Genomic DNA, 12,244 nt, shown 5'->3' on the forward strand with positions numbered 1-12,244 from the left:
AACTGTTTTTCAGTTGTACCAAATATCAGAAAATAGGGAAAACGATTCCCAAAAAATATTTTACGGCAAAACAAACGGTGCATAAGCTAGAAAAGGTCATGGAAAATATGATTTCAGCCTAGAGAACAAAAACTATTTTTGTCTCCTGCAAACATTAATGCATTGATTCACAAGGCAGAAAAGGAAGACACTCCCAGCCAAAGGATATTCAGCAGGTTAAAGCAAATCATTTTTTTAGTTAGACATTTTCTGCTGGATTCAAAACAAGTGGTATTCACTAATGTCTTTAGAGAACCATACGTTTCTCTCATATGAATGATGTGTCATACTAATCAAGAGTAAAAAGTGAAGTATGCAATGAAATTACAACTGAAATCAAAGTCAATGGCATTCCAAAAATACAAAACATGATAACACTTAAAGATACAGAGGTCCAAGAATAACATGAACATCTGGTAGTCATAACCATTCTAGACAACAAGATTTCAAAACCCTACTCAAATGCTGAAAGCACAATCACTCAGTAAAGATCACCTTCCTTGTGTGTGTGAATCACACAGTCCGAAGTCGGGTATGAGACACATGTAAGCAGATAACCTTCCTTCATTTGATTGTCATCAAGGAATGAACCATCGGACTGGTCCACCGAGCCGGACACCTTCTTCCCAGCACAGGTAGAGCAAGCCCCAGCCCTGCAGGAATAAGGCAGCTCAATTCCAGCACTCTCAGCTGAATCAAGGATGTAAGCATCATCAGGGGCGTCAAACTCATTCTCTTCACCATCTGGTCCTACAAGCTTAATCTTGTATACTGCCATTGCGGATGCTCTGAAAGAGGGGGATGCTTTCAAGCCAAAAGCTTTGCTGATGCTCTTTACAGATCCAATAGAGAATGGCCGCTTGACAATGGCACTGGTGAAACGGTTCTGAGGTGCAGTTCTTAACATGCAATGGGAGGGAAGTTTCACAGTTGACATGGTTGACATGGTTGCCCTGAATCCACAAAACAAATTTCTGCTGGTTTAATAACTAATTGCACACCTAGTACAGGAAACAAAGCTATTAAGGTCTATAACGCTAATGTTACCATTAAAAATAAATGAAATAATGTTTATAACATCAATCTAAACAAAAGAAACTGATAGGGAAAAAAATTAGAAAATATAAATTGTTCAAGGCATATAGATTCACGCTCGGGTATCATCTCGCAAAAAATCTCTATAGATGCATATATAACGAAGGCAAACTGATTAATGCCCTCCTTGGACATCTCTATTTCTTCGATCTGCCTTTCTTGTCATGAACTTCAATGGGATAATGCTAGGCAAAGATTTGAACCTAACGCCTGCCCCAACCCCACCAGACCCTTTTACCACAGGAGTCAAGGACAAAGACTGAACGGGAGGTTAAATGTTATTGATTAAGAGTAAAAAAACAAAATTCTAAAACCAGTACCAAAGCATATATTCTTGTTTTGAATTATACTATTGTTTCCAGAATATTGAGCATGCGCCAAACTGGCTCCTAATCACATTGTTATCACCTCTCAACGCATCAAATCCATTAGGTATTGTATGACCTTTTTTTTTTTTGATAAGTAATAAGCAGTTTTATTAAAAGCATAAGGTGTCCCAAAATACAATACAATAGGTATTGTATGACTATTAAAGCGCACAAACCCAACATACAAGAAAATTCCCACAGCGAGACATCAGCAGAATGTATAAGAGCTGAAATAGGGGCAGGCCTTTCCATTGTGTCAGGTAACTAAGTATTACGGGGGGAATGGGGAAAAATTGACAACTGCATGGGCAAATAATAGGAAGATCACAATTTTGATCTCTCCATTTCTCCATTGGATGAGGCAATCATTTCTAAGAATTCTATGAGGATGGAAAGGTGCCAACAGCTTTTTAATCTTGGAATTTTTTTCCAAGCACACCCTAAAGCAGATGGGTGAACATCCTTTGCAGCCAAGGGGTTGGTATTTTGTATGCCTTTTAAAGCTTCACAACAATATGGAACTAAACTTTCCATTCTGGAAGAAAAGACAATTGATGTCTGGAGCACTATGAGAAGACGCAAGCTAAAGGCTCTCTGCTCTTCACTTGAGGCTCCAAATTTATAATCACTTGATAGAAATAGCCAATCTCAAGCATTTAACCAATGCCTATGTATAGTCTGAAACTACACTGTCTGTTGAGTCAAAGTCCAATGGCAGCATTGACAGCGCTAACTACACTGTCTGCTTTTTAATCTTGGAATTTGTTTCCAAGCATACCCTAAAGCAAACGGGTGAACATCCTTGCAGACAAAGGGGGTGGTATTTTGTATGCCTTTTAAATCTTCACAAAAAATGGAACTAAACTTCAAATTCTGGAAGAAAAGGCAATTGATGTCCGGAGCACTATGAGAAGATGCAAGCTAAAGGCTCTCTGCTCTTCACTCGAGGCTCCAAATTTATAATCACTTGATAGAAATAGCCAATCTCAAGCATTTAACCAATGCCTATATATAGTCTGAAACTACACTGTCTGTTGAGTCAAAGTCCAGTAGCAGCATTGACGGTGCTAACTACAGTGTCTGCTTTTTAATCTTGGAACTTGTTTCCAAGCATACCCTAAAGCAGATGGGTGAACATCCTTGCAGACAAAGGGGGTGGTATTTTGTATGCCTTTTAAAGCTTCACAAAAAAATGGAACTAAACTTCAAATTCTGGAAGAAAAGGCAATTGATGTCCGGAGCACTATGAGAAGACGCAAGCTAAAGGCTCTCTGCTCTTCACTCGAGGCTCCAATTTTATAACCACTTGATAGAAATAGCCTATCTCAATAGTTTAACCAATGCCTATAAGAAACTACACTGTCTATTGAGTCAAAGCCCTCTGGCAGCATTGACTCTAACGCACATAGTATTCTTTTCCTCTAGGGTAATCAAGATAAAAAAAATAATAATAAAAAAAAAAAAAAAATGATTCTTTACTGTTAGACAGAAGCAACCATTGACTGCCATACTGGCAGTTTTGATCATGCACCATTGTGCATTGCATAAAAAATAATTCGGATAAATCATCTCCACCTGCAGCTAACCCTATGTTTGCCTCTTAGTAAGATTATCGCTGATGGTTATCTTGCAGTACGGTGCACCAAGCACCAACAGCTTTTCATTTGCTAGGTTCCAGTATATAATGACCCAGCAAAAGCTTGGTTCCATCAGAATTAACATCAATAAGCTGGTAACTCTGAACTAGTGTAGATACATGGTCTTACTCTTAAATAAATAGTCTCCTATAATTCCAACTGGTGGCCATCTCACACTCTTATGCTTCATATGTGATAACAAAGGATTTATGGAGGCTATACAAGCCTACTTCACAAAACACAAATTTGCATTTGAGGATTTAAAATCAAAGATTTGAAGTATAAATTGCTTGACTTGAATTCTAACAACACATGATGGATTCGCACATGAGGATATTGCTCCAGCGAAATCACTATCGGTGAATTTGACATAACATCTTACCCCAAATCATTTCCAATCCACATATTAATAAGGTTAAACCCATCCACGAACTTCATTCATAGAAAAAAAGTTTGTGCTTTTCATACTTTTTTTGATCCTGCAAAATTAGAAACCAAAATCCAAACCCTATCTCCAAATACGTCGAGCCAAATGAACCAAGATTTTGAATTTGTAGGAGAAATATTATTATGATTTCCTCACTTGAAAGAGATTGCACGATCATTATCATTAACAAAGATTTCCTCTAACCCAGTACAATTTTGGAAGACCATTCTTAAATCACGACTATTGAATGGATTATATACTATTACTAGTGACTAAATAGTTTATGGACTATATACTTCCTGTGTACTAGAGCGCATATGATGAATTTGAATTATTTATACATGCAATATATACACCTAAAACAACAAAGACCAACTCCGGAACATATTATACGTATCTCTCATCTATGCTTAAAATGCCTTTGCTTGTCTTCTTCACGTAAGTGACCAAACTCCTAGCACTAAATTGACAGTTATCAACCAGTATAATGTTTAGTGCCAAAGTTCAAAATTTTAGCATCACTTTGATATGGGTCCATATATCTATAGTGTTCTGGTTGGTCTCTGAGAAATGCAGGCAAAAAATAAAAAAGTATCTCAAAAAAATTTAAATCACGGAAATGCCATAATATAATATCTACGATCTATGCAAAAAATAATTGAATAAGTCCTAATTTCAAACCAAAGGGCATCTTCACTGGAAAAAAGAAAGAGAAAAAAGGGTACTTCTAAAACTCCGAAATATAAATCGAAAACCGGTGTGAAACTGAGAAAGAACAAGTTTTAGAAGCATGCCGTTCGTGATTATTGTACCTTGATTATATAAAAATCCAAAAACAAGTTTTCCTACTCATTTATCACTAGATAAGCATGACCAAACACGAACTGAAACCCAAAACACTGTCTTCCTTTTTTCCTTTACCCTTTATTGGGCTATCTTTTCCTTAGTATCTCCGAGCAACCAAAACAGAAAGTAAAGTTCCCGATGTTTCGACGTAACAAAATCGAAACCAAACAAGAAGCAGACATCAACAGCATCCAAAACAAATACAGAGAGAGAGAGAGAGAGCTCACTGAGATGGGGGGCGGAGAGGAATCCAAAGAGAGGAAAGAGGGTTTTCAGCGGAAAGCGAAGTAGACGAGGGCGAAGACTGAAAGAGTGACGGGTGGATTTATATATACGTGTTGAAGAGAAAGTGCAGTGTGTTGAGTGAAAGGTGCGGCTTTTGGCATCTGTTGAAAGCCAGGGTCCATCAAGAGACGTTTAGATCCCTAATTGCCAAGCACCAACGACCAAGCCTACCTACTATACTACCCTTTCCTTTTCTTTGGCTTTTTTGATTTTCTTATTTGACTGGAAAAATATTTTTCAACCCGTTCCATAAAATTGTTAATTATTTTTTAATATACGAAAAAGTAATTATATTCATTACCTTATTATTTATTTTCCCTCCATCAAAACCGATGTAGCGTCGTCTCATTAGCATTTTGTGTAAAAAAATTAATTATATATATATATGACAAAAATTTTCTCAAAATCAGTCTAAATGAAATATCTTTCAACCCATTCAAAATAGTGTCAAGTATCTATAAACATTTAAAAGGCACATTAATTTAGTCTAAGTTAGTAAACTGTCATCAATGATATTAAGAATTTAATGTACCTTTTAAATATTTATAGATACTTAGTACTATTTTAAATGAGTTAGAGGTTATTTCCTGTAATACCTCGATAAAAACAACTATTTTTATTAAAAGATTTTCTATGGCTAAGAAGGTTTTCTAATAAAAAACTCGATTTTTATTAGAAAACTTTGGTGGCAACTTTGATGAGAGCCAAATATTATCCCGGGAAAACTTTGTTGGAAGCCAATGTGGGCCGAAGAGCTTCATATGCCTGGCGCAGCATTCACAGCTCTTGTGCCCTCCTAAAAGAGGGACTTGTATGGAGGGTTGGGAATGGCTGTAAAATTAGAATTTGGAAAGACAAATGGTTGCCGCATCCCCACACTTATCGCATTTGTTTTCCACCGTCCATTTTGGACCCGAATGCGACGGTAAGTGCTTTACTTGAAGGGGAATCAAAGTGGTGGAACAGCCAACTATTGGACTCTATTTTTTCTCCGGACGAAGTGCGTTTGATTCAATCTATACCGCCCAGTAGTACTGACCAACCAGACACTCTCGTTTGGAGGGGCTCGGCAAATGGTAGATTCACGGTGCGCAGTGCATACTTTATACAACAGGAGGTGAATAACCGTGAGTTGGCTGCTTGTTCTTCAAGTATGGACTCATCTGGTTTTTGGAAAAGGTTGTGGGACCTGCCGATACCCAATACGGAGAAAAATTTTCTATGGCGTGCTAGCCATGATATCTTACCAACGAAGGGGAATCTGTGGAGAAGGAAGATCATTCCCGAATCATTATGTCCACTGTGTGGCCTGGAAGAGGAAACCACTTTTCATATCCTATGGCAATGCCCATCTGCAATGGATGTGTGGAGTATGTGCAGTATGAAGATTCAAAAGAGCTCGTTCGCAGTGCCCTGTTTCAGGCAAGTGCTCGAGCTTTTCTTTCAAAAATGTGATCAAGCGGACTTGGTAATTTTTGCGGGGCTAGCTAGACGAATTTGGTTGAGGAGGAATGCAGTGGTCTTTGGGGGGCCTATGACCTCTCCTCAGTCCTTGTTGCAAACTACCCACAGAGCCATCGAAGATTATACCCAAGCTCAAGAATTGCGAGAGACACCTCTGCTCGTTACGATGGAGCCGATGCTGACTGGTTGGACAGCCCCTTCGCCGGGTTGGTTTAAGGCCAATTGGGACGCATCACTGGACTTTCAGAAGGGCTTGATGGGAAGTGCAGTGGTAGTCCGTGACCACTTGGGGAGGCTGGTGGTGGCCAAATGCTCTATCCGAAAAGGAAATCCCACTCCTTTGGTGGCGGAAGCGTTGGCTGCTTTGATGGCGATTCGGTTGTGCAAGGAGATGGGATTTGGTCAAGTCCATTTCGAAGGAGATGCAAAGGGTGTAGTCGATGAGGTCAATCGTGAAGAGGTCAATCGGAGCAGCCTGGGGATCGTATTGGAGGACCTGAAGATAGAGCTGTGCACTGGGTTGCATTGGAAGATGACTTATGTTAGGAGAGAAGAGAATAATATAGCCCATGTACTGGCCAAGTATGCCACTAAGACGGAGGTGGAACAAAAGTGGGTGATCCCACCAGAATGTATCAGAGATTTATTGCACCTAGAGCATTTTGCTCTAGCTGCTTGATTTATTATGAAATTTGGCATTATCAATCAAAAAAAAAAATAAATAAATAAAAAACTCGATTAAGATAACAAATAGCCCAAGACCATAACCAAACAAATCCCAAATCCCTTTGAAACCTAAGCCTAAAACTTAAACCCTGTGAGTTGACGTACGCTAGGATTACTGGATGTACGCCCCTGTCTCTAGTGAGGACATGTGTGGAGGGACCACCAGACGTATGCTCTACAAATAGTACACGGACATACACTAGGACCACATGGATGTATGCTACTTTTGGAATATTCCTTGGTTAATTCCTAGACGTACACCACAACCTTTGGACCGCTGTGTAAAAAGTACCAGACGTACGCTAGGGTTGGTGGACGTTTGTTGCTTTTCTGAAGAGTTGGTAGCACCCCTCAGCTATAAATACCCCCTACCCCCTTCATCTTCCCACACCATTTAACCACTTGTCAGGACGCCTTTAGGTTGCTAGAACCCTGTGAGGTTGTGTTCTTGTGAGTTGTGAGTTTGAGAGAGAGTTTTGTGAGAAAGGAGCTTGTGTTTTTGCCATTAACTAAGGTAATCCTAGCCCATTTCCATGCTTTATGTTACTCTTATCATATTGCAAGTTTTAAAGATACCATGTTAGGTTTATGCACTCATTTTCTTATAAAAGCAAAAACGTCTTTGAAAGTGTTTTAAAACTTCATTGATTCTTTTTGTTACATAATGTTAAGTTTCCTTATGTTGCATGCGCTTACTTATTAGCCTAAAAGGGATACAATAGCTTATAGATTCCATAGGAACCATTTGAAACTTAACGGATTCCATAACCCACTGATCGGACGTACGGTTAGGGAGCTAGGCACCTGCCTTAAGCCTCATTCTCGTATATTTTAGCACCTAGAAACCTTTGTTAGATAAAGCCTAGTATTTTACTCGTAAAAGCCCTCTAGCATTTCGTATAACGGTGCGTTATATTCCATTATAGCAGGAATTAGCAATGTCGGAAGATTCAAGCGAGCGTACGAGGTAAGTAAATACTTACGAACCTTTTTCCTAAAATAACGTGGGATATGTCAGTTGACTGACCACGAGTATGATATGAGCTTGCCTACTTTTATAATTATTTGTTAACTGTCTTATAAACTGGTTGTAAGATGCATTGTATGACATGGTACGCCGGTACGTGCGGTATAACGGCCATGAACTTACTATATAGACTTTATGATATGGTCAAATATGTGTGTTATATGGGTCTTGGATCCAATGGCTGTTTTGTGGCCGGCACAGCCTTAATGGGTGGTCACTACAAGACTAATATCATTAGCAATGTGGGCCACCCGAGGTCTGACTCGATCATGCCGCTGATGTTATGTACGATAGCGTACAATGGTCGGGGCACCAGCATTGTATTACAGATCCCTCGGAACAGCACCAACCCTGTTGAGAAATGGTAAAATCTCGGGTAGACCATACATGAGAGTTATGACTTATAAATCATTAGATTTTATGCATTAATATTTAGGCGATTGTTGCTGGTAGTACACCTCTCTTTGAAAAACCCAATTAATATTTTTTGGTGTATTAACGGAGACAACACCACCTTTTGAATACCTACCAAAACTGCATGTTTACTTCCGCTTAAATAGGCTCATATTATAACGTGATGTTTACTTACTAAGTCATTAGACTTACGCTGTTATTACCCTTATAGGAAAACTGTTTCTAGAACCGACTTGTATGGCTGCCACTACAGGCTTTGCTTAAGAATTTATTTGCTAATATCAGATTTGTCTATCTTTATTTCTTAATTGCTCCATGTCTTTATTTTGAGGAATTTATTTGTCCCCGTAATAAATTGTAGTACCTCAGATTTATTTGACCTTCCTATGCATTAACTTTTAACTTTTATATATATATATATATATATATACCAAAAAAAAAAGGAGTTAAATTAGATTAGATTTATATTTGCTAATTTAATACATGTTTCTTTAGATAGCCGTGCGGATGGAATATGATATTAATTACATCTTCTAGCTAGAGGCCCAAAAAAATCTCCAACGCATAATTGATTGGGATCTCTCCATTTAAAAAAAAATGGTAGACAAGTAATTTCTTAGTTTATATTAGGTTTCACATATCTAATAGAGTATATGTAGTAATTTTAAATGACAAGGTACTATTTACATAATTAGATGTAACAAAATAAAAATCTAGATCATAAAATAATTCATCTTCATTTCTCTTTAATTATTTCGAATGGAGAGAATCCTATTCCATTCATAACTGGCAAATAAATTTATGGGTTTCTACTGATCGATCGGGCCAAGAAAAGGATAAAAATGAAGTACATTAAGTAGACAAAATATGTACATAATCGGTAACTGTAACCGCCTTTTCACTCTGACAATTGATGGGCCAAGAAAAGGATAAAAATGAAGTACATTAAGTAGACAAAATACGTACATAATCGGTAACTATAACCGCCTTTTCACTTTGACAATATTACGTACATAATGGCAAACAACAGTTATATATATATATATATATATATATATATATATATATGGGAAACTACAACATTAGTTATTTAGAATATTGTTAGATTGGTGTAGTTTGATTGGGCCACTTATGGCACAAATCAAACTCGTGGCTTTTATAGCTATATTCACATGGACCACTAGTCAAAATGTGCCAAACGCAAGCTCTGCAAATTTTATGATCCCTGTCATAGGAGTAGATCATAAACGGGTGTCTGATAGAATCCCACGTAAAATTACACGTGAATCCTGTCGTCCTAAAAATATTTGGCCTAAATGTGAAGCTGTAGTTGGTATTTGGGGTGATCAAGTGTGTACCAAGATGGTCACTCGCTGACTCACATACAGCGGTAAGATTTGTGGTTCCATTTAGTGCATTATTTATTGTCACTACAGCTCGCTTGTGTTGGAAAATTGAATTTGTCGATGAGGCTTCAACATTGTCAAACGTTCCACACATGGACAATATCACCAACACCATCATCATCGTCGCTACCAACGTTACATTAATATTTGTGCTGGAGTGTGATGTCACCATGTTGCTTGTTTCTTGTCTAATATACCAAGAATCGATCTCAATGATATAATATGACTTTCAAATCCTTCACGCACCATATATATATAGTGGTGAAAACTATTGGGTAAAAATAGATAATGTTAAAAATAAAAATAAATAATACAAAAGCAAACAAAGAATTTGAAGTCGTTAACTATATATTCTATTCCAAGGAAATGTGAACGAGTCCACCTAGTGAATACCTAATTGATAAGGGGAGTTCAGTTAGATTAGATTTATGTTTCCTATTTTTTTGTTTATAACTAAATTGCGTGGATAGAATTATAGGATAACCTCTTAGTCTTAATAGCTGGAGGCCCAAAAAAATCTCTAAATGCATAATTGATTGGGATCTTCTTTATTTCATTTTCAAGTCAATTGTAGACGAATAATTTCATAATTCATATTAGATTTCACATATTTAAACGACGCAATTTCATGAAAAGGGTGGCCAATTGTGTGACGCTGTTTTTTCCACGTCACATTGGTTTGGGCATGAAACCCACTGTTAAGATTTTTTTTTGTTTTTTGGTAACGATTTTGGCTTAAAAGGCGCCCATTTACCGATTTACGTCATGTTAGTATGACGTGTTGAGTGAAAGGTGCGGCTTTTGGCATCTATTGAAAGCCAGGGTCCATCAAGAGACGTTTAGATCCCTAATTGCCAAGCACCAAACCTACCTACTATACTACTCTTTCCTTTTCTTCGGCTTCTTTTGATTTTCTTATTTGGCTGGAAAAATATTTTTCAACCCGTTCTATAAAATTGTTAATTATTTTTTTAATATGCGAAAAAGTAATTATATTCATCACCTTATCATTTATTTCCCCTCCATCAAAACCGATGTAGCATGGTCTCACTAGCATTTTGTGCATAAAAATTAATTATAAGTATTTTTCTTGATTTTTTTGGTGGTGCATGTGGATTAATGTTCTGATCGAGATACCATGCTGCAACAACTTTGTAAGGATAAGAGGGAAATAATGGGATGATGTATAGCATTACTCATGTGAGAAGCACATATTTTTTTAGAGTTATTATTAAAAAACCAACGTAAGTAAAAGAACATGGTATCAATTAAACTGAAATTAATCATTTTTCCCCTTATCAATTAGAAAAAGAAACTGAAATTAACTTTATAATGTCAAAAAGAAATTATATTACTAAAATAATTATTGACTGTAAAGTAATTTTGAGTGTAAGATTTACTTCGATATACCCAACCGCCAAATAATTCGTAAGGCTCATCTACCTTGGGGCTCCTCGAGTCTGACGATTGTTGAACCACCCACTACTGAAGGGTCCAAAGTTTTGCATGAGCCACTTGGATAAGTTCAGTTCCAACAGCCTAACAAAAAGCAGACCGCCGTGAAACATTGACTTGAGGTTCGAATATTTTTTACCTTCATATGATCACTCAAACCAGATTTTGCTGCCCTCCGTGCTGGTATTAGGGAGGCCCATCTTTCTGCCAATTTGGTGCATTCTCGAATGTTCTATCATAGGTTCAAGAATGGCTGCAAACCACAGTGAAGTATGTGACACACTATTCCATAGGAAATTGTGGAACAGAAGGTACCAACAATTATCTTCATAATCATACCTGTCTCAATGGAATGGTGGGTCACCTAACAATCAGAGTAGTAATAACATAATCTACGCAACTATAAAAGATGCAATCGTGTATCCAGATTACACCGTTCGCCGTGCACCCAACATTCATGTACAAGACTCTCTTTATTGAGAGAATATTCAATTTTTTTTTTTTATAGAAAATTAAAGTTTACCCTTCAAAGTTGACAGCGTTTTTCAATTCGAATATCAAAATTTCAATTTTTGCAATCTACTCTCCAAAGTTTTAAATTTTTGCAATTTGACCAATTGTATCCAAAACTTTTCATATTGCCTCTAATTTTTTATTTTTTATTTTTTTTTAAAAAAAATTGGTCATTTGGTCATTTTTGCACCCCAAAATTTGTTTTTTTTTTTTTTAATAAAAAATAAAAATTAAAAAAATATGAGAATTTTGGGATAATATTGATCGAATTGAAACTTTGTGAGAGTAAATTACAAAAAATAAAACTTTAGTGTTTGAATTAAAAAACGCTGTCAACTTTGAAAGAATAAACTGTCATTTTTCATTTTTTTTTAACCGTTTGAATGTAGCCAGGGAATTTTTAACCCAAACAAAAATTCCTTAAGCATGATTTTGACGAGGATCATTTTTTAGTTATATTACTTCCCAATTTATTCTTTATTTTCAAAACAAAGAATTAAAAGAACATGTAATTCATCTACTCTAATTTAATTAAATTTAGA

The 12,244-nt window shown here is 36.8% G+C and overlaps 1 protein-coding gene across 2 annotated transcripts; it reads right to left on the bottom strand.

Moving 5' to 3' along the window:
* Nucleotides 1-339: 339 nt before the first annotated feature.
* LOC132164781 (ferredoxin, root R-B1) lies at nucleotides 340-4,833 on the bottom strand. 2 transcript variants are annotated; one of them, XM_059575339.1, is made up of 2 exons: nucleotides 4,640-4,833; nucleotides 340-1,040 (listed from the first exon to the last, which is right to left on the bottom strand). In XM_059575339.1, exon 2 carries the CDS (start codon nucleotides 983-985, stop codon nucleotides 521-523), a length of 465 nt encoding a protein of 154 aa, XP_059431322.1. In that variant the 5' UTR covers nucleotides 986-1,040; nucleotides 4,640-4,833; the 3' UTR covers nucleotides 340-520. The 2 variants fall into 2 exon arrangements, with proteins under 2 accessions (XP_059431322.1, XP_059431321.1); XM_059575338.1 differs by having other exon boundaries at nucleotides 340-992; nucleotides 4,640-4,831.
* Nucleotides 4,834-12,244: the final 7,411 nt, after the last annotated feature.

This window comes from Corylus avellana, chromosome ca10, assembly GCF_901000735.1.
Source record: "Corylus avellana chromosome ca10, CavTom2PMs-1.0".
Lineage (NCBI taxonomy): Eukaryota > Viridiplantae > Streptophyta > Magnoliopsida > Fagales > Betulaceae > Corylus > Corylus avellana.